Source organism: Alternaria viburni (genome assembly GCF_023758015.1).
Source record: "Alternaria viburni strain BMP 2772 chromosome Unknown scaffold_38, whole genome shotgun sequence".
In the NCBI taxonomy this organism is placed as follows: Eukaryota; Fungi; Ascomycota; class Dothideomycetes; order Pleosporales; family Pleosporaceae; genus Alternaria; species Alternaria viburni.
Genome location: NW_026055807.1, coordinates 50914 through 78373, shown reverse-complemented (window position 1 = coordinate 78373; position 27460 = coordinate 50914). Strand labels below are relative to the sequence as shown.

At 53.9% G+C, this 27460-nt stretch overlaps 9 protein-coding genes across 9 annotated transcripts; 2 read left to right on the top strand and 7 right to left on the bottom strand.

Annotated features, from left to right (window-relative positions):
* Nucleotides 1–1602: 1602 nt before the first annotated feature.
* Nucleotides 1603–3503, bottom strand: J4E79_011168 (uncharacterized protein; the record flags this gene model as incomplete). Its single annotated transcript, XM_049359999.1, has 2 exons — nt 1603–3233; nt 3287–3503. 2 exons carry the CDS (start codon nt 3501–3503, stop codon nt 1603–1605), a joined length of 1848 nt encoding a protein of 615 aa, XP_049205513.1.
* Nucleotides 3504–8495: 4992 nt separating this feature from the next.
* On the bottom strand, nt 8496–9624 carry J4E79_011167 (uncharacterized protein; the record flags this gene model as incomplete). Its single annotated transcript, XM_049359998.1, has 2 exons — nt 8496–8778; nt 9074–9624. The coding sequence occupies 2 exons, from the start codon at nt 9622–9624 to the stop codon at nt 8496–8498; spliced, it is 834 nt and encodes a 277-aa protein (XP_049205512.1).
* A 446-nt stretch (nt 9625–10070) lies between these two features.
* On the bottom strand, nt 10071–11987 carry MIC60 (MICOS complex subunit mic60; the record flags this gene model as incomplete). The annotated part of the gene is made up of 1 exon (XM_049359997.1): nt 10071–11987. One exon carries the CDS (start codon nt 11985–11987, stop codon nt 10071–10073), a length of 1917 nt encoding a protein of 638 aa, XP_049205511.1.
* Nucleotides 11988–13055: 1068 nt separating this feature from the next.
* Nucleotides 13056–13775, top strand: J4E79_011165 (uncharacterized protein; the record flags this gene model as incomplete). The annotated part of the gene is made up of 1 exon (XM_049359996.1): nt 13056–13775. The coding sequence occupies one exon, from the start codon at nt 13056–13058 to the stop codon at nt 13773–13775; it is 720 nt and encodes a 239-aa protein (XP_049205510.1).
* Nucleotides 13776–14266: 491 nt separating this feature from the next.
* J4E79_011164 (uncharacterized protein) lies at nt 14267–16576 on the bottom strand (the record flags this gene model as incomplete). Its single annotated transcript, XM_049359995.1, has 3 exons — nt 14267–14446; nt 14587–16346; nt 16372–16576. The coding sequence occupies 3 exons, from the start codon at nt 16574–16576 to the stop codon at nt 14267–14269; spliced, it is 2145 nt and encodes a 714-aa protein (XP_049205509.1).
* Nucleotides 16577–16926: 350 nt separating this feature from the next.
* On the top strand, nt 16927–17785 carry YPT5 (GTPase Ypt5; the record flags this gene model as incomplete). Its single annotated transcript, XM_049359994.1, has 5 exons — nt 16927–16999; nt 17049–17068; nt 17117–17143; nt 17193–17384; nt 17435–17785. 5 exons carry the CDS (start codon nt 16927–16929, stop codon nt 17783–17785), a joined length of 663 nt encoding a protein of 220 aa, XP_049205508.1.
* Nucleotides 17786–18805: 1020 nt separating this feature from the next.
* Nucleotides 18806–19483, bottom strand: J4E79_011162 (uncharacterized protein; the record flags this gene model as incomplete). Its single annotated transcript, XM_049359993.1, has 2 exons — nt 18806–18961; nt 19082–19483. The coding sequence occupies 2 exons, from the start codon at nt 19481–19483 to the stop codon at nt 18806–18808; spliced, it is 558 nt and encodes a 185-aa protein (XP_049205507.1).
* Nucleotides 19484–20137: 654 nt separating this feature from the next.
* J4E79_011161 (uncharacterized protein) lies at nt 20138–21696 on the bottom strand (the record flags this gene model as incomplete). The annotated part of the gene is made up of 2 exons (XM_049359992.1): nt 20138–21063; nt 21117–21696. The coding sequence occupies 2 exons, from the start codon at nt 21694–21696 to the stop codon at nt 20138–20140; spliced, it is 1506 nt and encodes a 501-aa protein (XP_049205506.1).
* A 1455-nt stretch (nt 21697–23151) lies between these two features.
* Nucleotides 23152–24704, bottom strand: J4E79_011160 (uncharacterized protein; the record flags this gene model as incomplete). The annotated part of the gene is made up of 5 exons (XM_049359991.1): nt 23152–23667; nt 23721–23906; nt 23959–24184; nt 24239–24385; nt 24442–24704. 5 exons carry the CDS (start codon nt 24702–24704, stop codon nt 23152–23154), a joined length of 1338 nt encoding a protein of 445 aa, XP_049205505.1.
* Between the last annotated feature and the right edge of the window lie 2756 nt (nt 24705–27460).

Genomic DNA, 27460 nt, shown 5'->3' with positions numbered 1-27460 from the left:
GTTTCGCGGGTCAGGAGTTTGCGAGGAAGATGCCGAAGGTTTCTGGCATTCTGATTGAGACTGCGTTTGGTTCGATTGTAGAGATCATTCTCTTCATCATCTTGATTGCCAAGCACCATTCCCAAGATGGGTCGAGTGAACATGGTAATCTCATTCCTGTCATTCAGGCTGCGATCTTGGGATCCATCATCACCAACTTGCTGCTTTGCCTTGGACTGTAAGCTCTACCTAAAGCACCACGTGTTCCATATACTAACATGCGATCTAGTTGTTTCTTCGTCGGCGGCCTTCGCCAAATGTCGCAAAAATTCCACGCATCCATCAGCGAAGTAGGCTCCGGCCTCCTCCTCGTCGCCGGTTTCGGTCTGCTCATCCCCTCAGCCTACTACTCCGCGCTCAAAGGCTCCGCTGTCGCAAAAGCAACAAAGCACCACGAGTTCACCGAGAAGATCCTGCAGCACAACGTCTTGAGAATCAGTCAGGTGACGTCGATCCTCCTCATCATCGCTTTCTGCATCTTCATCTGGTACAACGCGCGCTCCCAGCACTCGCTCTTCGATGAGGTTCTCGAGGCGGATGAGCACGCTGATCTCGATCACCATGAAGATCTTGCGAAGCCCAAGTTTACGTTTACGGAGTGCGTCGTCGCCCTCATCCTCTCTCTGGCTATCGTAACCCTCCTCGCCGTCTTCCTCGTCGAGCGCATCGAAGACGTAGTCGAGAACGGCGTCCCAGACCAGTTCCTCGGTCTCATCATGCTGCCGCTCGTTGAGAAAGCCGCCGAGCACCTCACTGCCATCGACGAAGCATGGGATGGCCAGATCAACTTCGCGCTCTTCCACTGCATCGGCCCGAGTATCCAAACCGCACTCTTCAACGCCCCGCTTGTGGTTCTTGTCGGATGGGCAATGGGCAAGGATATGGATCTCAACTTTGAGATTTTCATGATTGTACTATTGGTGTTGGCTATTGTGGTTGTGGGCAACTTTTTGAGGGACGGAGAGTCGAATTATTTGGAGGGGGCTATGCTTATCGTAAGTCTCTTGCACAGTCCGGCTATTGGTGATTGGACGCTTTCGCTAACATGTCAAAACAGATCGTCTACGTCATCGTAGCCGTAGCTGCGTGGTACTATCCCAACCCCGATGTCGCTACTTCGAACGGTGCGGAGTAACGAGAAACGGTACGAGAAGAGATGGAGGGGAGGGGACTGCGGCAGTTGGTACAGCGGACCGGTGGTCGATTCATACTGAGGTATTTTGGATCACCGGGGTCTGCAAGGTAGCTGGGGTTACTTTTTCTTGCTAGAAACTGTTATGTAACCAAAAAGTGGCTTTGAAGAAAGTCATTTATTGGTTCCATAACAGTTTCTAATAGGAAAAAGTAACCCCAGCTGCCTTGTGAGCAACGCCTTGGTCAATTACCGCGGCGTTGGGGCGTGGATGGGATGCAAGGAGGAGCACGCGATTATGGATTGCCACATGATCACTGTATGACACACGACATGATACTCAACAATAAGTTACTATGCAACATTAATTCATTCGCATGAATCTATCCTTTCCAAACAGAATTTACATACTGCTTCACCTTGTACCTCATCTAGTACCCACAATCCGCGCCCGCCAACTTAACAAGCTTAGGGAAATCCGGAGTACCGAACCCAGTGACCGGGTCCCAACCTTCAGTAACAGGGAAGCCCTCAACGTTGCAACCCCTGCTGAATCCCTTGGTGATATCAGTCAAACCCTTGTACCCCTTCTTATACAACCACGGGTTCATGAAACCCAGTGCAGGCTTCCCAGCCGCCAGGAGCGCATCGTTAACAAGTGCAAAGATACCGCCTGTAAGAGGGCAAGAAGCAGAAGTACCAGAGATAGTGCCCTCAGTTCCGTTCCAGAAATACGCGAAATACAGACCCTGGGCCGCGAGATCAGGGTATCCGCGACCTGTCTTGTTGTACAACCCCTCGTACGTATCGCCGAGCGACTTCACGTACTTAGGCACAACCTTATCCTGGTACCAAGGACGCGCAAAGTAATTGCTAAACCCACTGCCACTGCTGTACAAATCGCGGAACCCAGCCGTCGTATTGCGGCTCGGGCGGTACGCAGATTCCTCAGGCTCGAAGTTCATAGTTGCACCAACAGTCGTGACATACGGGCAAGACGCGGGGAACGCGGGCTGGAACCGATACGTGTTCTTGCCGTCGTTGGTGTAGCAGGTGTCTGTGCCACCGAGACCGCGGTCGCCAGACGAGAAAAAGAGGGTGGTGCCCCGAGCGCCCACTTGGGCGAATTGCCGGCATACGCGCTCGGCGTAGCTTTTGGGGATGGTTTGCTCGGGCTCGCCGTAGGAGGTCGAGATGATGCGTGGGATGGAGCGTTGGGTTAGGAGCCAGTTTACCCAGGCGAGGTAGGGCTCGTTGGTGTTTGTGGGCGTGGAGATGTCGGGGACGAAGGGGGGTTGGCCGCCGGTCGAGTAGGAGGTTATGGGTGTTTTCCAGCTTATTCCGGAAATGGCTTGCACGTCTAGGTTGGCTTCGCGGCTGATTCCTTCGACGGTGGATTGGTTGTAGGTCAGGGGTCCGTCTTGGACGGGGCCGGCGTCGATGGAGATTTGCTTGAAGGCGTAGGCTTGCGAGACGGCTTCTGGGCGGTACTTCTCGAGGAACATTTTGGTGTCTGGGCGGATGGGGATCTCGCCGAGGTAGTTTGTGAAACCGATGCTGTTCTTGCGGCTGGCTTTGGTGTGGTACCACTTGGTCTTGTAGAGGGTTTGGAAGCATTCCGGGGTGACGGATGTTACGTTGCACACGGCAGAGATGGACGTGTTCTGGGGTGTGTGGTAGCTCTTGGGTACCTCGACTGCCTCGTCGACGAATGTCGCGGCGTGGGCAGCGCCGCGGAAGAAGGATGTGGTGGGCTGGACGGTGTCGATGTGAGCGTGTAGGTGGCGTGGGAGAGACCAGGCTGTTGTACGCGCAACAACAGAGCCATCCTTGTGCTTGTAGTTGTGGTATTCGGTGTCGAGCAGACTCTCGACCATCTCAATGGGAAGATGGACGATGACCCAGTCCTTGGCCGAGCTGTAGCCAAGGTTGCTGGTGTCGATTCCGCTCTCGGCGAGCCACTCGTGCACCAAGTCGTGGGTCTCAGAGCTGGGTGCAACGAGCTCATCGACCTCGTCGGCACTCAGATGCTGACCGTAGCGGGCATGGTCAGGATCGGAGACTACACGTCGTTAGCTACAGATGTCGCGAAACCTCTCAATCCAACAAACATACCCTCATGAAGATGGCGATCAAGCTCCTCAAACCTTCCCTGCTTAAGACCAATCTGCAGCTGAATCGTCTTCCCGCCATGCGACCTCTCAAGCTTCGTCCACTCCCTCGGCGCATAATGCGTCTCCTTAACCACATACGGCGATCTCGCCTGAATCGGCGAAGCCAGCGCATCCCGCGCGGCAACAGCAGCCAACACAACGGTCGCGAAGATCTGCATTGTAGCAATTGTATAGGTAGGCGTCTCAAAAACAGATGCGCACGCCCAGTCCCACCAAGCAAGCCTTGCCAGCTATTTAAGCTCCTGCGAAGCTCCGCCCAGACTCGCGTCATACAGCTTCATGGTACCTTGGCGACCCTAGGGCAGGGCGCCCCATCTGGAAGGACGATAGTAAAGCGCATAGTACATGCATGTCGATCGCCGTATCGTCGGAACAGCCTTGACTGGATTGCTATCGCCTGCGGTACAAGCCAGGCTAGACAATCTCTTCATCGCGACAAGCTCAGCGTTGCCAAGACGTCGAAAACAACAGTCGGCCTGTCCATCACGCGTCGTGATTCGTCCGTGGTGTGTGATAACGCAAATAGCGATGTTCACAAAGGCGGGGTGTGAAGTTGGCATGATAGCAAGGTCATATGACGGGAACTGCTCTAGCCTCCAAAACGGCCGCGCTAGTGCCGGATTAGGCAGCTCCAAAACTTCGACATCATCGTGCGCCGCGATAAACAAGCAAAGTCAAGCCACTAGCTGTTGGGTCCGACGGCGTGTTAGCTGCTCTTGGGCGTGCTTGACTTGCTCTTGGAAGGTGACGGAGTGGATCGTGTTCCGGACCTCTCGAGAGTGCCCAGGTGCAGCATGCACCCCGCCGCCAACCCGGTTGACGGCATTCTGAGGGGCCCAGCGACGTCTTTACGAGTCTCTTGTCGGGGCGATGGACATTATGGTGCACGCGCTTATCTATGGCTTGATATGCGCGCGTTCGTGAGATATCTGGGCAGCGCGGCAGTGTGCACAGAACTAGTGCATCCCGAGGTCTCGTTGCATCGCCAGGAGATCTAAAGCTTAGGTATCCAGGTACACCCACGTCACCACCTGTTGGATCGTACGGCATCGAATCTCCTAATCTTTTTAATGTTAAGGCAGGAGGGAGCACCGTGTTTGTGAGGGAGAATATCTAAACACCTTGACGCCTACATCGACGCTGCGTCTTCACCTTTGCTTCCAATTCCAAGGTTACCATCCTCCTAAAGTAGGCTGCAAGCCTCTACGAAGTGGTCAAGACCTACGAGATCTTTCATGGAATGAAATCGACCAGACTACACGCTGCGTTCATATGGAGACTGTACCCCGATAATAGACATCGACTAAATCTTTCCGTGATCATTTCTGCGTTACAAAATCCCGGTGTCACTCGCTAACCCCCAGACTCTCTTTAAAGCACACGTCTGCTCTCTTGAACGCGCATCGCATACCTCTTCTCGGCTTTTTATCCACGAGTAAACACTTGCTTGAGTTCATGCATTGAAGACACACGCTCAATATCCAGCAAAGCTTGAAGAATATGTTGACCTCAACGCCTGTCAAGGATGGGAAATCGAGGATGGAGCCGCGCGAAGCAGGTCGGACGCCGCTTAAGAGACGGGAGAACGATGGAAAAGGCAGTGAGAAAAGCGGGAGCGTTGAGAATGGCGTTAAAAAGGAAGTGAGGAAAGAAGACTATGGGGATAAGGATAAGGGCGACTATCACTTGGAGACTTGGGTGCAGTTCTTGAAGAGATCGAGGACGTGATTGCGCAAGGGCGCAATTAGTCGCCATGAACGAGGTGACGCAGTACCGCGAAGTCTGTTCTTTGGGGTAGTTTGCGAAAGACTAGTTATGGGCATACATCACACGACCACTTCTTGTTTGATGTACCTAGGCAGAGCAAGCTCAGTGACGTTTAGCATTTACCATAAAGTCCAGTGCTCTTCCTTCGTCTTTGCGAGATCACATCACTCAAGAGTACCAGACTATTAAGTACCAGCCACCGCTTCGCCATGCAATCCGAGCTTTACCTCCCAACCAAAATTAGCGGCTTATACATATCACCCACCATTCGAGCCCTTCCCGACTGCATAGAAATCGCGACACCCCAACCTGGAGCCACCGAGTATCACATCCAATGGTCGTCCTACTGGAGCAAAGAGAAACTAGCTCTTGATGACACGGTAACCTTACCAGCCGTGAAGAACATGACTGTCAAGACAGTTGACATGCATGGCAGGACCGGCGCACGTGTTCCCGGCATCTTTGTTGCAAGCGAAGAGGTAGAGCAATCACTGCTGGCCATTTGGACGACAGCGGAAGGAAAGAAGACAATCATACTTATCATACCCGTGGATCAAGGGGGCAATCAGGAGGGAGATGGGACTGAGGTTGATGGATTTGTGATAGTTGAGAAATGATGATTAGTTGGTAACTGCCGTTGTATTCTTGCAGTAGGGGATGTTGTAGTTGGGTTACTGTGCACTTGCCATCTGCCATCTCTCACGGAAGTCGCTCATAAACATGATCTCAGTCCTACCTTCCTTCCAGAAACAGGTTTAGTTGTTGTTTCCTAGATCAATCTCTCAAACAGTTTGCGAACGTGAGATCATTCTCGCAGTTGTTCTTCAGGAAGCCCGTCGTTTGGCTTGGTGCAAACCTACCTGGGCAGTGACCACTAACCACTTGTCAGAACAACGCCCCTTCCATCTTTCCTAGTCAGCAAAGCCCGCTTCCAACCTTGGAAATCTCGCCACCAAAACATACCATCCATCACTTCTCACCAACTTATCCACTTATCTACTCATCCACTCATCCACACATCCACTCATCCCACCATGCCCAGACCGCGCCTAGTCGACCTAAATGATCGAATCGCCGAGCTCACCACCCAGCTAAGAGTTGTCACAAAAGAACTATACTTCCCAATCCACATCCGCGGCGTTTACGTATCCCCCAACAGAGACACATCCAACGGCACCGTCTCCATGACGGTTGAACGGCTAGCACGATCGGAAAACGGAGAGCTTCAGCCCTATACCACTCCCTCCCCGATACGGTTGTCCCACCTGCCATATGAAGGACACAGACCAGAACACATGGTGGACATGCAGGGAAGAGTTGGTGTGCGCCTTCCCGGTGTGTTTGTTGCGCCGGAAGAGGTGGAGGCGCCGATTGTTATAACTTGGAAGCCATACGCGGCGGGGATGAAGAGGACGGTTGTGAGGATTGGAGATCAGACAGATGAGGATCTTGTGAGGTGACCTGAGTAAGGGAGGGAGTTCGCGTGAGGGAGGTGGTGCCCTGAGGAACACCTTCGCAGATGGGGAGAAGGATGAGCTGAGCGGGTAGTAGCAGGCGCCGAACATTGATACTAGAAGCCGTTTACTTCAGCCGCTCGAAGCGAAAAGAAATTACATTGTTATTTTACTCCGCAGCTCAAGCGAAGCGCTGATTCGATGTTCACTGCGCACTTACCACTTGCCATCTCCACGGAAGTCGCTCGTCAACATCCTCAGACCCACCTTCCTTGCCAACCCATCACCTTTCAGCAACCGCGGAGGAGCCTACGCGCACGTCGCATGCACCCCAACATCGAACCATCACATCACACAAGCCCCATCAATCAACGTACCGCAGACCCACTTGCTCCCATTACTTCCATCCATCTATACAAGCAAACGCGCTCTTCTCATCCATCTCAACCCACTCAGATCTCTTACCATCACCACTACCACCCCTCTCCATCCACCTCATCGCCCAACCACATCATGCCTCCGCCTCCGTTATACAGATCTCAACTACAAAAAATGATCCACGATCACACTGAGTCACTCCGAGACAGCGACCCCCGGCTCTACGCCGCAACGAAAGAAGTCGATGATCTCAAAACGTCGCTCCGGGACAGCGACGCCCGGCTCTACACCGCAACGAGAGAAGTCGATGATCTCAAAACGTCGCTCCGGGACAGCGACGCCCGACTCTACGCCGCAACAACAGAAATGTATGCGATAACCCCGTTCCGCGGTATCTACGTCTCGCTCGACCCCAGTGCCTTCTCAGGCCAAGTCCAAGTACAAATCAGGCTGCCGGGGGAAACGCAGTACAAGATCCAGTGGTCGACCTAGGGCGACGACCTTGGGATTATGTCGCGCCGTGGAGACAAGAACATGCATGGGAGACATGGGATACGGTTGCCGGGGCTGTTTGTGGATCGAGAGGAGGTGGACAGGTCGGTGCTGGTTTGCCATACTACTTTGCAGGGGATTAGGACGTGGATGAGCTTTGAAGCGAGGGGTGAGGAAGGGACTGGGTAGGGTGGTGCTGTGAATGTGTGTACGGATGGGGGGGCGGATGGGGCGAGTGGATGGTAGCAGGCGATGTATGACTTCATGCGCATGCTGTCAGGTCACGCAACGGGCGTCATTTGACATGACACAAACACTATAACCACCAGTATTAGTAGGACAAGATCTCGTTCTTCATCCTCAAGTACCTCAACCCCCGATTCAATCCCGCATCACCATCACTCCTAATACCAAAGACCCAGAATACTCTTTGCCCCCATCTTCTTCCTAGTCCACTCTACCATGACAACAGTACCAGCACTCAAGACCGCCCTCAACAACGTCAACGCGCAGCTCACAGTGCGGGACGCCCAACTCGTCAACCTCAACACGCAGATCACCGACCTCAAAACGCGGCTCAACAACCAAGGCGGGCATCTTATCCAAGCGGCACAAGAGCTATACGCGCCTATGATTCTCCCTGGGATATATGTCTCGCTCAAAGGGTGGGTGGGGGAGGCGGAGGGGAGGCGGTGGGGCGGTGGAGGGGGGGGTGGTGGAGGTCAATTTACCTAGAGACGTATCAGCGTGGAGATGAATTCAATATGTATGAGCAGCATGGGACTTGTTGACCGGGTCTGCTTGTTGATAATGTAGGGGTGGATAGGTGGGTGGTGATTTGGCATACGGTCGGGGGAACGAGGACGTGTGTGACTTTTGAGTGAGGTAGTCAAGGTGCTGGCTTGGGTGTCTAGATGGAGGTGGTAGTTTGGAGTAGTAAAGGCATGCAGGTGGTTCGTGCGTGTGAAATTGTTTTCACCGTCATCAATTGATACACCTATTCATGGCCACGAGGTATTGCAATAGGAACTATTTGTTCGCTCGCTTAACGAGAGTCGTCTATTGCCGCTTGCTAAGCCCAAGCTCGTGTTCAAAGATCTTGGCTATGATTTGTCCGTCGTTCCTTTTCTTGGCTTTCGTCTTCGCCTCTTTCTCCGCTTTATTTACTTCCTTCTCCTCTACAGCACCGCGTTCCTGTTTCTCCGCTTCCTCGTTGTCCTTTCGCTCGTCGTCCTCTTTGTCGGCTTCCTCCTTCTTATCCACATCTCGCTTACCCTCTCCTCCTAAAATCCACCGGTAACGATGACTGTCGGTCGACAAGCGGTTGAGACTCATGTTTTGGCTTGAGTGAAAAGTGGTACGTTGAGGCATAAGATAAGGATGGAGATATAGATTGTGAAAGTGAAGGTGAAAATGTATGCATAGTTCCAGAGTTTCCCAGGTGGATTGGCTATCATTATGTGGGAAGATAGGGATGTTGTGGGAGGCCGGGATAGAGCGCGGTGCTTGACAAGCGGAAGAGAGACGGGTGATGTGTAATGTGTGATGCTGGCGTTTATATTTATCGTCGACGAGCATCGCAGCTAGTCTACACAAACCTATCCCGTCTGTCTAGCATATCCATATCCTCATCTCACTCACAAACTCCAGCTCGCATATCATTGAACCTCTTATACGCCTCCTCGATACCATCCCGCTCTATTTCCAGATTATCGATCTTCACCACCGCCTTTTCGGCCTCCGTAAAGTACCACAACCGAATTGGCCTCTCCACCTCTTCATGCGCAACAAATATACCAGGCAGACGTGTGCCGAATCTGCCATGCATGTTGACTGTCACTGCGTCTTCACGTCGGTAGTTTTCTGGGTGAATTGATCTCCAGTTAGAGGACCAAACGAGTTCTTGTTCGTCGTCGGGCAGGTCGTGTAGTACTTCTATGTGGGTGCTGAGTGCTGGTGGGTCTGCGGTGACGTATAGGCCGCGGGTTAAGGTGGGCATGTAGAGTTCCTGTGTTGAGCTGTTTTGTTCTTTCATCGCGTCGTCTCGTTCTTTTATCGCGTCATCTCTTTCTTTCATTGCGGCGTCTCGCTCTGTAATCGCATCGTCTCGTTGTTTGGCCCTTTGTGAGATTGTCATGATCTGGGTCTCGATTATGTTTTCCAGATGGTTTATGGTTCTTCGTGGCATGGCTAAGCTGATGGGTTGCGTAGGAAGCGGAGCTAGGGAATCCTAGGGCTGTTCTTTGTTCGGGTTGAGAGACGAGATGGATGGATGTTGGCGTGCAGAGAATCGAATGCGTCTGTTTAGAGTGGTTATTTATGGTGGCTAAGTTTGCGCTGGATTGATTGCGCGATTGCTATGCTTAGCTCTTGTGTTGACGATACTTTTCTTTTCGAGAGCACCTGATTGGATGAGTGAATATAGATTTTGGAAGTTGTGAGTCGCTCATCTGCGTCGCGTCACCGCAGTACCATGGGACGAAATCCACCCAAGCTTATCTAGAACACATGAACCGAACAGGCGCGTACAGGACGAACAGAACACATTTCTATAGACTAATACTCGTACAAAGCCAACCATAGTGCCAGGAACATAAAAAAGGAGGAGTACAAGGATATGTCCACGGTCGCTTTCTAGTCAATGAGCAAGCTATTCAACCTCGCCTCCGTAGCAATAACATCCAACGCCTGCTTAACCTCCAGCACTCTCCTGCACTCGCCCAACCAATCCTTACTCAGCACCTTTGCCCACCCTTGTAGTCCATTCATCTCTCTAGCCGCAGCATCGAGATCACCCTCCTCAAGCAGAACCTCCGTCCGTGCAAGCACAGCCTCTACGTCGCCACCAACAGCCAACCCACTCTTCTTGAACAGCACCTTCGACATGGCGAGGGAAGCGAGATGGGAAGCCACACCCGCGTCTTCAGGCAACAGAGCCGCTTTCCTGACTTCAGAAGCGACGCGGCGGAAGCGGTCGATTAGGAGGGCGGAGCTGGGGATACCGCGTTGGTAGGCGGCGGGGTTGATGCTCGCGATAGCGGCGCTGACAACAGGATCATCGGCAGCGATTTCCTTGAGCGCCGCGAGCTCCGTGACGAAGGGCTTGGGGATGGCTTGTGTCTCGAGAGCCGACTTGACGGCCTCGACGGCGACGACGAGGTGCTGCGTCTTGAGGTTGGCGTCGACGACGCTGTTCCACTCGGCCGTCAGCTTCTCGAGCTCGTGCACAGAGGAGGAGAGCTCGTTGAGCTTGCCGAGACGGCCGTCGCGTTCGGCTTCGACGCGCTCCCGGACGTTGGCTGTGAAGGACTTTTGCATGTTGATGCTCTGTTCGAGCAGTTGGTTCTTGAGCTTCTGGTCGTAGACCTTTTGGGCGGCCTGGAGTTCAGACTGGAGGCGCTCCTTGTAGGATTGTGACAGACGCTCGCGCTCGTTTTCGAATTCCTCTTTGAACTGGGCTTCTTGCGCCTGCATCTGGTGGTCGAGGCGCTGGACGAGCTCCTTGGCGGCTTCGTCGAATTCGGCGTGGGCGGCCTTGACCTTGTCTTCGGTCTGCTTCTGGAGGCTCTCCTTCATCAGGTTGATGTCGGAGACGACCTTGGCAAGCTCGCTCTTGGCCTTGTCCAGCGCGGAGTTGTACCTGCCGTCGTGGGCGTTGTCGGCGTTGATGACGGTGATGATGTCGTTGACGATCTTGACGACATCCTGGACGACGGGCTCGGTTGCGGAGGGTACGCTGAGGTGGTCGAGCTGGGAGATGGGCGTGGCGGTCTCCTTGACCTCCTTAACTTCCTTGACCGGGGTCTTCTTCTCTGTGGGCGCGGGTGCGCTTGATGAGACCTTCGGCTGTTGTCCGCCCGACTCGGTCTTGTCCTGGGGCTTGTTGGCATCGACGGCGCTCAGATGGGGGCCCTTGGAGGCGAGGTCGCTCTTGTTCTCCTGGGCTGGGCGCGCAGTCAAGCCGCTCCGTCCGGGGATGGTGACCTTGTTCTCGCCCGAGATCTGGGGGTGCAGTCGTGGTTCGCCAGCGCGGCCGGGGAATCGCCGCCTGAACTCGCGCTCCTCGAAGTAGGCGACGGCATCCTCGCCGTAGGGGATGTATTCGGTGAAGAAGTCGTGGAAGTTGTCCGACACGAGCGAGTACCAGACACCGCCGGCGTACCCGAGGCCAGAGAGGACCGTCAGCCAGAGCAGCAGCTTGCGGAATATGCGTCTCTTCTTCTTGGGCTTGGGCTGGATGGGGTCAGGGGCGATGCTTGACGAGCCGGGGCCGGTGGGGGGTGTCGTCTTGGGCGATATGGCGGGAGCATCACGCGATGCGCCTGCAGTCACGGTGCTGTCGGGCGCCGGCGGTGCCTTGGGGATGTCCGAGGTGGGAATGGTGCCCTTGGGGTCGGAGGGCGAGGTGGTGGGCGCGGGATTGGGGACGGCCGTCTCGCCCAGGTTCTTGCTATCGGCGTAGCTGCGCTGGGCTGGGAGCCATTGCGGGCGGGCGGCGCGGGCCAATGGGCGGGCAGCTGGACGGGCCCGTAGAATGGAGGCGCGCAGCATAATGGGCTGCCTCCGAATGGCTTTAGGGTGATGGGGGAGGTAATTCGGCGTTGTTGATGGGCTGGACGTCTGCCAACATGAAGATTTGGAGCTCGACCAACACACGTCAGGGTGCACGGACTCTCGGCAGTCCCAGGTTCTCGTCCGCCGCACCCACATGCTCCCACGACAACTCACCACCACTCCAAATTTGATGACAGCCAACAATATGCTGTGCCAAATCCACTCACACTCACAATCTTGCTCAATGACTAACCGCAGCTTCACTTCGGCTTCCCTTGCCGCGCGAGCCCACGGTTACTGATCCAAACTTGCAGCCACCCACTCACAGCGCCTCTTGTTATTCTGGTCGAGAGCAATGTACGGTTGACTGCCAACGAATTCTCTCACGGATTTCTCTTATAAACTGTCGATTCTTTCTCTCTCTCTCATTTCAACCATCTCTCTCTCACATCACTCTCACATCAAAATTCTATCCAAAGCAGACCCCAACTGAAACCAGTCAAGTCAGCCCAGCCTGCGCCATCTTGCAACGTCAGCATATTACGGCCACCATCACAAGCTGCACCAGGCAGCCGCTTTACCAACTCTCCATCACCCGCGCACTCTCACACAGCTTTCGAGCGCCTGAGATCGTCGCAAGAACCAGACCCACCTTCCAGATCCGTCTGCAGGAGCAAATTCCGAGTGTGGCTTTGTCCTCGGCTACCTTTTCTCCGTCTCAACAAACTACCGCCAGCAACACAGCCAGCACAACTTTAAATTTCCAACTTCTGGTCAGCTGAGCATTCACACCGAACACCTGTTCGCATACCACGGGCCGAGAAAATCTCCCCAACAAAACCTTTCGCACGAGACAAAGATCTCCGCGCAAAACCCAAACCCCGCCAGCAACACACGGCCAGCAAGTTTGAACTTTTCAACTTCTGGTCAGCTGAGCATCTTCACTCCGAACACCTGTTCGCATACCACGGGCCGAGAAAATCTCCCCAACAAAACTCTCGCACGAGACAAAGATCTCCGCGCAAAACCCAAACCCCGCGAAAATTTAAACAACACCCCGCAAAAATGTCTGCAATCCCATCCCACAGCTCCGCCACCGCGCGCGATGCCACCACAAACTACTCCTACGATCTCAGCAACGCGATCTACGGCGCCTTCCCCAGCTGCGCAACCGATATCTCGCCGCGCAGATCACGCGCCGCATCTCCAAGTTCCGCGTCTGCATCAAATTCATCAAAGAAGCGCAGCAGCACAGCCCGCATGACTTCAAACACCGCCGGCACTGCAAACCCCATTATAAGCCGCACACTCTGCCGCCAAGCCATAAGTCTGCACCGCGAAAACGCGCCCCCAACCTGGCTGCCCGCACCCAACCCCACCAGTCCCACCAACAAGCGCAGTGCACTCGCGCGACGCCAGCAAGGCCAGCAAGGCATGAATATCCACGCGAGCACGTGCGTCAACCTCAATGCCAGCGCCGAAGAAGAAAGTTCTGAAGCGGATTTGTGGATCTTGCCTGAGCTTGACGACTGGGAAGAAGACGAAACCGAAACAGACTCGTCTACGATTTTGACGCCTTCGAGTTCTGCGGAGTTGGACGCCCCAAGACCGGCGGCTGGGGGAATGGAGAATAAGTGGGCTGGTGTTTTACGCCGCGCTGCCAACTCGAATCTGGAGCGACTTCGGACGAGGATGGAGGGGGAGGGGTGGGATTTCGTCAAGCCTGATGAGGAGGATTTGGATGAGGATGAGGAATTCGACGTCGTTATTTGTGGCAAAGAGTAGGGGGATGGGTATGCCGGACGACTACGAGGGGGTTCACGATTACGATATGTACGATGTTTACTGGCGGAAAAGCGACATCACCATTTATGATACCCAATTTTTGATAGAGTTCTGGATGAATTGTATACCTCAAACCACGTCTTTAGAAATTGTGTGCATGGTAATGGTGGTGATGTATACCTCAAACTACATTAGTCAGAAATTTGTGCGTGTGAGTGGTGATGATGAATACCTCAAACCACGTTTTGCATGACCATGTTGTTGTGAATGTTCCTATTGTATCCCTCAACCAAGATTATTACAAAAACATACTAAAAACTTCTAATTATACATCTCATCCCAAGTTCCCCCAACCCAATACCCCCACTCACCCTTCCCTCCCCTCCCTCTCCCCTCCCTTTCCCCCACCCTCCCTCCCCTACTCCTCTCTACCCTAACTCTCTCCCTTCCCTCCCCCTCCCCCTCCCCCATCTCACAAACCCAACTCGCACCTACTCAATCCTCTTCTTCCCCTCCTCCAACCCCAATAACCTCGCATCACTCTTGCCCCTCTCATGTTTCGCCGCCCCTCCGACCAGCGGCCCCACAACAGGATTATTCCTTACTTTGGCCAGCGTCTCTTGGAAGGCTTCGATTTGCGGGGGTTGGCGGTTGAGTTTGGGGAAGTTGACCTGTTGGAAAGAGAGAGGGTTAGCGAGTGTAATCTTTAATGAGTGGAAAGAAGAACAAGGGGGAAAGGAAGGAAGAAGGTGGGATGGGAAGGAAGGGAAGGAAGGAAGGGAAGAAAAGAAGGAAGATAGGGGGAACTTACATATAACGTCCCATGATTCCAAATGAAATTCGCGCAGACAGCCGCGGTGAGGAGGGATATGAGGAGGAGGAGACGTAACGGCCAGACCGCCGCGTCGGGTGCACGCTGAGTGAAACTCCCCACGAAAATGAAAAAGACGGCTGCGGCGAGGATATACGGTATCGACTGGATGAAGAGCGGTCTCCGATCCGCGAAAAGAAGCTGTCCGCTCATACTAGAGTCGCTGGGCAGATAATTACCCAGGAACAAATCGAATGCATCCTGTCTCGGTCCATCGGTGAAGTTATTAAGACAATATCTTGTAATGGAGTTATTCAGATCCTGCAAAGCACCAGCTTTTGTCCTTACACCCAGGCGTGTGAAATCGGTCTTTAGGGCTCCGGTACCAGAATATGATTTCGACACCACATCCGCGTTATCGGCCCAGACGTTGCGGAACAGGTGTTCGAATGCGGCGTCTTCTTCTGCGGACTCGCCTTCGCGCATGAGACCGCAGTCGATGAGCATGCGGCTGAGGACGTAGCGGCCCAGCATACTCTGGACGACGTTTGTGCGGTCCAGACAATCCATGCAGTTCGTGCGCACCACAGCCGTCTGATGCCGTCGGACCTCCACGCCGCTGCCATCACCGGGCATGTCGACGCCGCAGAAGTAGCCATGTTTGAGGACGTGGGGCTCGAGTTCGTTCATGAGGAGTTTGGCGCGGTCCCACCTTAGGCCCTTTGTTTCGTTGTGAAAGTCGAAGTAGACGTAGTGGAGGCGGTCGTATACGGTTTGCGCTTTGGCGGGGTCGATGATGTGGAATTTCTCAGAGGTTATGCGGTCGCCTTCGACGTTTTCGGCGGGGGATGTGTGCAGCAGGTTGACCATTTGCTCGTAGGCTTCTTTGACGCGCTGCTCGCGGCCTTTTTGGTTGACCAGGTTCACCATCCAGTTATCGCCGTAGAGACGGATTTGCTCGGCGAAGTGCTTCTTGGCGGCTGGCAGCGCGTTGTCGATGCCGCGGACTTGCAGCTTGGGCGTGTATTTTAGGGTGTTGATTTCGGCCCAGTAGACGGGCACGCTTCCTCTTGTCTGCACGTACGCAAGCACCTGTGTCTCCTTTCCGGCATTTCCTCCTGCTGCGCCGTTCTGGTTTGAGCCGAATCCGCCGGGGCCGCCCGATGCGTTGTCGTTCAGGATGATGGTCTGCTCCGTCTCGTTGAAGTTGGACACGTTGCCGTTCTCGTCGATGCCGCGCGAAAAGTAGCGGGTTCCGGCCTTGAGGCGCGAGCGGCGGGTGATGAGGATGAAGATGAGAGGGGTGCCCTTGATGGATGTGTTCTTGATTTCGAGCATTCCGTACATGACGGGCAGGATGTAGGGGTCTGCGCCTGGCTGGTGTCCGCTCGAGTGCCTGCCATATCCGCCGCTGAGACCTCCGCGGAAGTCGATGAGGTCGCTAGACACGAAGCGGTTCCAGTAGAAGCGGTCGTCTGCGCGCTTCCACAGGGGCGTCGCGGGGTCGAGGTGGGCCTGGCGCTGGAAGGTGTTGGTAATGTCGAAGGAGTAGGAGAAGAACAGCGGGGACGTCTTGATGAGCGTCTTGAGCAGGCTGAGGTAGTTGTCCTCGTCGGCGTCGTGCAGCGGCTTCTCGCGCAGGGAGAGGAACTCGGTCGACACTATTTTGTAGATCATGTGGCCCTTTATCCGGCCCATGGGCTGGGCCTTGGTAATGACGATGATGTACTTGTCTTCACGTGCATCAGCATTCGTGTCCCCTGGTGCTGTGCAGGAGAGGCATACCTAGTCGCAGCTTGATCATGCCGAGGATGCCGGCAATGCTCGACACGCGCTTGGAGCCCAGCAGCTTGCCATCGTGGAGGCGGATGTCACCTGACGGGCGGTCTACGACGAGTGTAGGGGCCGAGGGCGACGAGGGCGACGAGAAGGCGTAGTGCGAGGGCGACGAGTGGACATTGATGTCGCGGTAGGGGAGAGCGACGCTCATGATGTCGTCCACCTGGCGTGTGTGCTATACGAACTATATCTGGCGATCTAGGCGTGGTGTTGAGTATGTGTTTGGCGATGTGTTTGGATGTGTTTTCTCAAACGGGAGGTTTCGTCATGGCGGCCATTGCGGCCAAGGGTCCCCGACTCGCGCGCTAGGGCCAAGCACCAGACGCAGCACCTCGTCACAGCACCATCCAGCTCTTTCACCTTCACCACACCCCAACACGCCTCTCTCACCCATACCCCGACCCGGTCCCGCCTTGACCGCCCACTACTCGCACCACCACCCTCGCCCACTCTACACCACCCCCCTCCGCCACAACCCGCTAGCGCCGCGTCACCCCCATCATGTCGGCCAGGATGCAGCAAGGCCAACGGCCCGGCGGCTCCAGATTCGCACAGTTCAAGCTGGTGCTGTTGGGTACGAGATTACTATGATATGTGTTTGAAGACATGACTAACGTGCCCAGGTGAATCCGCCGTCGGAAAGGTGCGCAGGCCTATCAAGGCAGCCATGACATAAGCTAACATGCCGCAGTCGTCTCTAGTATTGCGCTTCGTCAAGGTACGCCATACCACATGTCCAGACATGTTCCGAGGACTAATGTATGCAGGACCAATTCGACGACTACCGGGAATCCACCATCGGCGCCGCCTTCCTCACCCAAACCATCGCCCTCGATGAGAACACGACGGTCAAGTTCGAGATCTGGGATACCGCCGGCCAGGAGCGCTACAAGTCGCTCGCGCCCATGTACTACCGAAACGCAAACTGCGCCGTCGTCGTCTACGACATCACACAGGCCGTACGTCTCCCTTCCACCACCCCATATCATGATTAGACTAACACCCCCAGGCCTCCCTCGACAAAGCAAAAGCCTGGGTCAAAGAACTCCAACGCCAAGCCAACGAAAACATCATCATCGCCCTCGCGGGAAACAAACTCGATCTCGTGACCGAATCCCCCGACAAGCGCGCCATCTCCACCGCCGACGCCGAGCAATACGCCCGCGAAGCCGGCCTCCTCTTCTTCGAGACGTCGGCCAAGACAAGCGAGAACGTCAAGGAGCTCTTCACGGCTATCGCGAAGAAACTGCCTATCGACCAGGCCGGACCCAGGAACCTGAGACCGGGCCAGCAACGACAGGGCGTTAACCTCAGGCCTGAGGCTAATCAGACTCAGGGGCCTGGTGGGTGCAACTGCTAGGGTTTTGGGGGATGGGGAATTTGGTTGTTTGGTATATGGCGAGGAAGCAAAGAAGACTGCGGATGTGAGGAGATAAGAGGCGATGCGATGTGACTTGGGATGGGTCCATGCTATGTCTGGGTGTCCAGTGTAGCCTTTCTTCGTACGTCTCTCAGTATGTTCATTGTGGGACATTGGTGTGGGCTTATCTGGAGTAAAGGGTTTGTGTTTGATCGCTCGAAGTCCATATTGCTTTGTTCACTATCAAGAGAAGATATTTTGGGGCTAACCTGCACCGACCTTTTTTAATTAATGAATTTCGATCAAGTATATCTGCCCTCGACACGTCCATCGTTCACATCAGTCAGGTCATTGTTGTCGAGTATACCATAAACCCCGGGGACGGCACTCAGGGTAGGCGCCGGCACATGAGGGTCCTTTGCACCAAGGCACCTCAGTATCAAAACTTCCCAAGAGCCATGGTATGAAATCAAAAGCCTCCAAGGTATTCTCCTGAGGTTTCAGAAACTGGTCAATCCATCCGCAGCATTCGCCTTCATATGCTGCCGTGAAAGCGGCTTTGCTGAGAAGAAGAAGTGCTCGTAGAATGGGTATGTGGTCCTTGTTCCTTCGGTGTCTCTGGGGAAGAGCGATTTATTGCATGACTGATTCAAGGTGCGTCGTGTCTAGATTCACAGAGTGAAGATATTGTTGGATCGTTGGACTGCGTCGTACGCTGTTTGGTTGCGCCTGTCATGTCGTTGGACTAGTCCGGGAATAGATTAGTGTCAGGGCAACGCATGACTGCATCCATGGAAGGTAACACCGAAGACCGCGCCATCACTGCACTGCACGGTATATGGACCTTACGGAAGGAACTATTTGCACATGATCTCTCCATTTTAACTACTGCGCTCGCTGCGCAATCAATACAGTCGCGCTGCAAGAACAGGCGGGCAAATACATACCCGCATCCACCACGCATTCTTCGGCCACCACCTCGTTCCCACCTCCTCCTACCACGAACCCCACACCAATCCTTCACCTATCTATACCTCCAAACCACTCCTGAACTATGCGCCTATCCTTCCAAAACTCCTCCTGCTGCGCATAAGATGCCTGGGCCGATTCGATCAAGGTCTTGACAAGTGCTGTTACATCGTCCTTGTGATACCATTTTACGAGTAGGTTCTCTACCTGAGATAATGTTGAATAGTAAGCGGTGCGGGCTTCTTCGATGGTAGCGAAGGATATGTGGCCGATTGGGGGGTAGTCTTTGGTAGGGGGGTTGTTAGATAAGAAGGGGGATAAGAATACGGAGGAGTTGGAGGAGGGGTGTGAGGAGTGTGAGGGGTCTGGGGAGCGTGAGGGGTCTGAGAAGTCTAAGGAGTCATCGTCATCATCGATATCTTCCCCACCATCCTCATTCTCATCATCCTCCAACTCTTCGTCATCCTCTTCATCGTCGATATCTTCCCAATCATTCTCATCGTCGACATACTCCAACTCCTCGTCATCATCGCCGACATCCTCCCATTCATCCTCATCATCAGCTTCAAGCTCTTGTGCTAACGATTGTACGGCTTCATGCAACATGCCCATCAACTCTCGCAACCTCTCCTCGCTTTCAAGTGCTCTATTGGCCAAATCTCGATCCTTGAAAGCGCCACCACCTACAGAAGGAACCTTTGCGTGTGCTGTCGCTGTGACTGGGGACATGTTGTGAAAGGATTGCGGGGATGTTGCTTGATGAGGTGGGGCATCTGTAGTTTCAAGTTTTCCCTTGACCGAATTTCGAGCCTTTAGAGCGCCACCACATTTAAAAGGACGCTTCACGTGTGCTGTGGCTGTAGACATGTTGTGAAAGGATTGTGGGTCTGTTGTTTGGTGAAGTAGCGGGATTGCGCGCTGTTGTGTTGAGCTTTTGTTGTTACTAGTAGTGAAGTATTGAAATACGCCTATAGAATGATGGTGTTTTGAACGCTGTGAAGTTACTATACGAGTATCGTGATTTGATAGTAGATGTACAGTAGGTGTTGTGTGCTGTACGAGAGATATCTGGCTAATGCATACAATGTAAAAGTTGTCCTTGTATTATTCAACACAGATGGTTGTAACATTCGAAGAAGCCGATTAACAGACAATGCAGCCGTTAGGGGGGTTCTTTGAATGTTACAACCGCCTATCGAGATGTTCTTCGACAGTTTAATACCGTGCGAAGTACCCAGCCCTTCTTGGCTTGCGATATTGAAGAAGTGGGCTGTTTACATATGGAAATCCCCCACAAAAACTATTGTGAGGGATTTCCATACGTGAACAGCCCACTCCAACAACATCTCAAGCCAACACAACCCCCATCCCGTTACCACCCCCCTAAGCCAACCCCGTACCAACACTCCACGTCGCATCCGCATTAAAGCTCGCCGCAGCATCGAAGTCATGAACACCACCGTTACTAGCAATGTTTCCAATGTTATTATAATGACGAATATACCTCGTCGGATACCCCCACGCCCTTATCGAACTTCCCGATCCCGAGAAACCCGACTGAGGACAGAACGTCGCATCCTCCTTAAACGCCTTGGACCCATCATTCGCCTGCAGCTGCAACACGAAGTTGAAATGGCGGATGTAACTCCCAGCCGTGTCCTTGGACTCGAAAGAGAAACAAGCACTGTTCGCCAGTCCGGCGCGTACAGTCCAGCTAGCTTGCCTCTTAAGCAGTGCGGTGCTGGAGGAAGACACGACTTGTGTGTTTACAGTTGAGCCGGTGTGTGCGAGGTAGCGATCCGTGTATCCAGCAGTCGTGGCGCGGAATGAGATTGATGATCCGACTGTGTAGCCGGGTCCGCTGGTCAGACTCGTAGTCGCGTATTTCGCCGCAACGATGTTGGCTTGCACAGCGTTCTCCGTCGCATCACTCGGATACCCAGTCGTCATCACACCTTCATAAAACGTCCCTTGCGCTCCATTGCTGTTGTCGCCGCCGATACCCAGAATTATGGCGCCTTCTTTGCTCATGGGATTGTAGCCTGAGGCGCTGGGTCGCGCGCCGTTGTAGTACGTCGACAAGCCGCCGGAAACGGCGTTTCCGCCGCGGAGCGCCCATTTGTTTGGTCCGCCCTTGAGGACGGTGGTGAGGAAGCGGTCTGTGAGGGTAGGGTCCGCTGGGTTGTTTTTGGGCGACATGCCGGAGAAGAGGCCGTTTTCCAGGTCGGCCATTAGCCAGGGGCCGGAGCCGGCGCCTGTGCCCCAAATTGTGTTGGTTCCGAAGTAGATAGCTTCCATGTGGCCGTTTCCTGTGGGGGTTGTTAGTGAGATGATTGATAGCAAGGTGTGGGCGTCTGCGTACCGGTGTCGAGGTTGTTGGTCTCGGCGTTGCCATAATCGAAGCAGCATGCGTCGTTGAAATGCGTGCCATCGAGCACAGCGTACATGCCCTCTGCTGCATCACCAGTGGCTGAACCGCTGACCTTGTTGTTGCGGTATCCAGTACCCGGTGAGATGAAGACACCATATGCCTTCTTTCCATTCAGCGTGACTGGCGCGCCGATAGCCCCAGCCAGGTTGTCGTAGCCATTAGCTTCCGGACCATTGAAGCCTCCTGGAGGAGCTTGAGTGAGGTGGTTACCACGACCGGATTGATCGTAGATAATGGTGATGAGACATGTGGTGTTGGCACAGAACTTGTCTTGAGTCGCGGCATTGGCTACACCACCGGCAGATAGAGGTGCGACGTTGGTGGTAGCGCCATCGGAGCCGCGCTTGATCTGGTAGAGGGAACCGCTGAAGGAATTGTAAAGCGCGCGAGTAGTGCTGTGAGCGGCGATACAAGGCGTGTTTCCCGACGCGTAAATATCGCAAGGTCCAGCGGCTACAAAAGAGCCTGTAGCCACAAGGCCAAGAGCGGCGATCTTGGATGGTGAAGGCATGACTGGCTGCTACTATTATTACCACGAGAGAAGAACCGGATGATCGTCTGGATCAACCAGAGAATTGGTACATCGCCCACATTTAAACAAATGTCTCTGCAGCCTCGTTCTTACTGTATCAATATACATAGTTCATATTTGCGTCCGTGGACTAGATGAGAAAGGCAGTTGGAAATGCACGGAGTACAATTTCTCCTCCAACAGCGAGGAGGCCTGTACTTCTATCAGCCTAAGGACGTCACGAGGTTGCAACTCCAGGTCCTATGGCGCCTGCCCTCCCCGTATTTTGGCTGTGTAGATTGCGGGGGAGACCAGGGTATAAGGCTGTAGCTCCGGAAGATATAAGCTTTGCCGAGGATCACCCACCTGACGAGGCACTTACCACCCCAACACCACCCACCTTCCATCAACACATCACGATTCATCCTCTCTGCTTTCTTTGTTGACGCAACAGAATCCACCATCCTCCCCTCCACCGCCCCTCCGCCTCCCCCACCCACCCTATGGACAAGGTCTAAGGCTGTAGTGCCGGAAGAAATAAGCTTTGCCGAGGAACATCAGTCGGATGACAAGACCTGGGCTAGCGTTTCCAAGAGCCGTCGGAGTCCACGCCGTTACGCCGCATACACGTGAGAACGTATCCGTAACTTTCCATTCCAGGCAGTGTGATACTTTTACAGTTCTTCTCGCTCCACCGACACGAAGTGCGAAAGTTGGTCTCCGCCTCGGGATTCGCATCCGATAGCGTTCTAGATGTGATCGTCCTTTTGTGACGGTGCCGACAGGTATGCGTGTGACGTACAAACCTTGAATCGTCGTTTTGAAACACGAAGTGAGCCAACTCATGCAGTTTGAAGCTCGATGGTGTCAATAGTATCACGGCGAAGGTTTGCAGGGCCAGATTTACCGCTTACGGCGTGCTTATGGACGGCGCTTTCGCAGTTGGGTGGTTGGAGTTCGTTCAATAGTCTGGCCGATGTTCGCCGGGTGAGCTCAAGGGCTGCGATTCAAGGGTACCGTGGACTGGATGAAGATGGCGCAGAACGCCTTCTCTCACGAATAGAGGGTGCGAAGTTGTTGAGCTGGATCGTTGAAATTCCTGTGCGCGAAGCTAAGAGCTGTCATACTGCTGACATGTTAGCCTTCCGTCATTCGGATGCACAAGTTGAGCGTGTGGACGTAGTGGCGCGTCGCACTGAGATTATTGATGTATTCGGCGTCCTGGCCGTCTGTATTCTGAGATGTCTATTTTTGTACCCTTGATAGAGTCGTCGAACGTGGTATCATATGCTAAAGCGATGCAGAAAAGTCCACCAAGATGTAAGCGCCCCCAATATGCCAGTCGTAACTTTATGGTTCCCGCTTGCGCGTACATGATGCACGACGTGAGATCTTTGATGTCGGTTCGAGGACGTTGTCGCTATCCGTATTGATCGCGCAAGTCGGGTCGTGGCGTCACCGGTCGTGTCCGCTGGATCGCGGTGCCAACGGTGGTAATGGCATGTGGTTCTCATGGAGGTCACCGTGTGTCTCGTACCGCGCCGGACGTTGCTTCATCCGCTCGACTTGCAGTTCCACTTCGCTGGTCAAAGTGATGGTCATGTCGGTGTCCGTGGTCATATTTCCATTGTTGCTTTTCGGGCGGACCTTGCCCCACAGGCGGGACATTCCCGTTTTGGGAGCTTCCTCCTCTTCCAAAATAGCTTCCTGGCTCCCTCGCTCCAAATCTTGCTCTGTGTCCGCCCAATGCTTCATCTCATAGCTGTTGCCCTTGTCGTTTGCGAGTTCTGGCGCATTGCGCGGTGCTGTGGATTTCCGGTTCGTGGAGGAATGCGACGCTGATGCGTTGGCGGTTAGCGTCTTTGATGAGTGCGCGCTCTTCTTGAAGGATATGCCACCTGAGAAGGATTGCGATAGACTGAAGGGGATCTTCGCGAGGAGAGGTTTTAGTACTGGAGCCGAGGCGCATATCTGTTGCCAGTAAGCATGGTATCACTGATTAGCAGTCGTGCGTGATAACTTACTACACCCAAGTCTATCTCGACAGCGGCCGCAATCCACAGTGGATATGCGTACCAGGTTTGATCGTACTCGTTGTTGAAGAGACTCCGATAGATGAACCAGGTACGCACAATACCAGCAGCAGAGACAATCAGCCCCATACCGAATAGCGCGGCGACAGCCATGCGCTCACGCAGACGCATGTGAAGCTGGGATCAGTTAGTAGTGTTTTGCCTTGCGTATGGGATTGAGCCAACTCACGCCCATGACCAAAGGTATTGGTGTTAGGGTAGTAAGAAAATCCGCGACACAGTTGATAATTCCGCAAATGAGAGTCGCAGTTCCCTCGTCCATGCAAGTGTCTGCCGGTGCGCCAATGGTCCAATAGTTCTTAATGGGTGTGCAGAAGAAGATGGCGATGAAGGGAAACGATATCAAGATGCCGAGTGTGTAGGCAACATTGACATGAACCGCCCACTTGAACCATCTAAGCGAATTAGCAAGGCTATCATAATGCGACAGCAACGCCAAAAGTACTCACGTCTTCCCCGAGTCTGTAACCAATCGGTAGTAGAAGCAATGCAGAGAGAGTCTCGTGAAGCTCGCGGCCGCTGTGAAGACGACCTTGGCTGTCATGGCGATTTTGTAGGCCGGAACGAACATGTGAAAGGGTATATCCCAAACATGTCTATAGTGGTTTGATGATTAGCTGTATGCTATGCGAATGGGGATCGGGTTATTTACCTATCCCATCCATATCGGAGGTTTGCCAGGAGAACGACAGCAGTGAGACCGCACGTGAAGAGCAGCGCAAAGAGGATGAAGACATCGTCAATACCGAACCACCTCTTGATCACTATACGGGTGTATAACCGCGCAATCACAACGAGGATGGTTAGTGCGATGAGGATGCTGTTGACGATGAGGAGGGCAGGGCCGCGCGTTTCCGGGTCAATGTAATTTGGAGTCGGCCAACCCAACAGGACATCCACCGGAGGCAGCTGCATACTGGATTATCGTGGGCCTGCCCGGGGAAGTATGCGAGACATGTGGGCGTGGAGGATTGACGAGCTGCGGATAGACGGGTCAGGTCAAAGAAACGAGATCGAGAGCTTGCCACTAGGATAGGGTCTCGAGGGTTATGTTCAGTGAAGAGTGGGGCTGCGCACATGGCCGTTAGCTCCATCCATGTCATGAAGCGCAATGGCGCGCTGACTACCGTCACGACGCTGGTGTCGCATTGGCTTCGAAGCTCGGCTTGTACACGGACCGTACGCAAGGCACGATAATCGTGGCGCATCAGCGGGGTCTTGCATGCGGCGCACGAACTCTCCGTGAAGGGTGGAACCCAAAATCGCGACAAAAGGTTCTGCCAACCGCACGATCCGGGCAGCAAAGACGAACCTTTGGACGGGTTCGCTCCAGCATGATCCGCCCAGGCATTTCGAGTGCATCCCAATGGCCTCGGAGATAATTCCATTCTGCCCATCCGGTCGGTAGCAAAGATGGTTCTTGGTTGGACGCTGGCTGACGGAACACCAATTTCCGCCTCGCCGGCAGTACAAACATGCCGCGACGACAACAAGTATGGCAGTCCCTTGCACAAGAACACGGTCATGTCTCAGGTCACAGGGACCTCCAATGGACGAGTCGTGCCACCTGTAGCTACGGGAGCTATGTCTTGGCCGAGTTGGAGACTCCCGGGAGACACCAACCAGTATTGTCCGGCAATAACGGGGGGCTGTTTAAATCGTCGAAACTTTCTAGACCCTGAAACCATGTGTTGAATGCAGCAATCGACGCGAAACATGGTGTTGATCCAAGGGTTCGTAGTTGTGGAGGGAAGGTCTGCCTGTGCGTGCGGCCAGGTCAGATCAGGCATCCCACGCTAGCGCCGACCGCACGGAGCCTAGCGTCGGATCTTTGTCACCCTGCAGCGATCCATTGCTGTTCCGCCCCACCCGTATCCTCCATCGTCGAACTCAAAACTACGGGGGCATTTCGATCTAATTATGTTGCGAAGGAATCACAAACGACTGTGCCGCTTGAACATCGGCACCCGACAAATGCCTACGATTATCTCCGAGGACGCCGGCATCACGGATATCACGGACCCGTTGACAGCGGTGTGGCTGTTGCACGCTGGCGTGCAGTGTTCACAGTTCAACAAACCTTCGTAAAGTCGGACGTGCAGTTCTCGCGGCATTGGGTGCGGTCATATAGCGCCGACACCAGGGTACTGGAGCTTACGCGTGCCGATGTATTTTGCAGAACTCATCTGCTACCCACTCTTTGATCAATGGCTGCGGCGTGGGTATCACTAGGGTATGTACCGACTCGTTCACGTATGACGCCTACATGCTCGAACGATGAATCCTTCGCTCCATCGGTTCCAAAAGCCACACCGCTGGATCCATGTGCGATATCCTCCGCATACATAGGACCATGTTCGCGCCCAGGCGCCTGACTCGATATGAGGCTGATACGCCCTCCTTTGCGCTGCCGGGACACGGCTGCCACGAGGCTGGCAGTGGCTTGCACCTAATTCCATAGCGCGCGCAATGCACGAGCACATCGGCGTGCTCTCGAGACGAGGTTTGGCGTTGCTTGGATTCGATGCCCGGGCATATGTCTCTTTTTGTGTCGATTCTCGCATTGAAACATTCTCTTTTCGCTTCAGATGCTGATGTCGCAGTAAATACCCACAGTATATCTGCAGCAACGGGACGTATCTCGACAATTTCGTCTGCAGGATCGATCCGCCCCAGGAACATGATTCGGGTGCGGCTCCGTTCGACCGTCATTGGCCGAGCCCGCCCCCAGAAAAGCGCGCTGCCCCCAGGAAACAAGGCGTGCAACATCGTGCGCAGTCAGCATTTACGCCTCCGAACCATTGCCCAACTACGAGGCTTCTACGCTCAACGCCAGAATCATGCCATGTCCTCATTTGGCCTCCTGCTGTCAAGCCCGCGTCTCCCGCCACATGTGGGTTGTCGCCATTGTTTACCTCAAGCCGCATCGGGCCTTCTGCCGCACAGTTTTTGCTAGGTTGTTCCTAGTTATACAACATGAACTAGGACTCAGGCACATACTCGCCCACGACCCTCTGCCGTCCCAATACCGGGTGAAGACTACGGTTACTTGCAGGCGACCCGCCGTTGTGGATACTGGATGCAACCAAGGGGTGTTCATTCATATTCATTGTGGGTTCGGGAATCTTTGACGAAACTGTCTCAGGGACTCAAACATGTATCGCGGTCATTGCGATGGGGACGAAGGCATGTCGGGTGGGCAAGCTGGTTACATGATGTTGCACGCAGAAGAGCAGTATCACCGCAGGTGAATGTCGGCATGCAGGTAACTATAGCGAGACACTATTGAGTTGCCTTACTACTACATTTTGAATGCCGGCCCAATAGGCACATAGCATGCAAGCCACATGTCGGCTTGTAGTCATGTTAGTGTATAAATGACAGGATGGCACAACCCTCGTTGATACTCCACGCGACACGTCCATCGAACCATTCCAATCGCTGACCAATGCTTACAAGTCTCGTGACTTCTCCAGGTACCCACGGTGATCTCCCGACGAATACACCTCTCTTCCTACGGCAGTCACACAACGACATGCAACTGAACAGGTCCGCAGCCTACATGAACATAGAACCCCACAAAGTAGGCGATTGAACGTCAACGTAGGCTCCAGGGTGTTCACTATTTTCATGGAATGAGGTGCCAGTTACGCGACAGGATGCGCGACAGA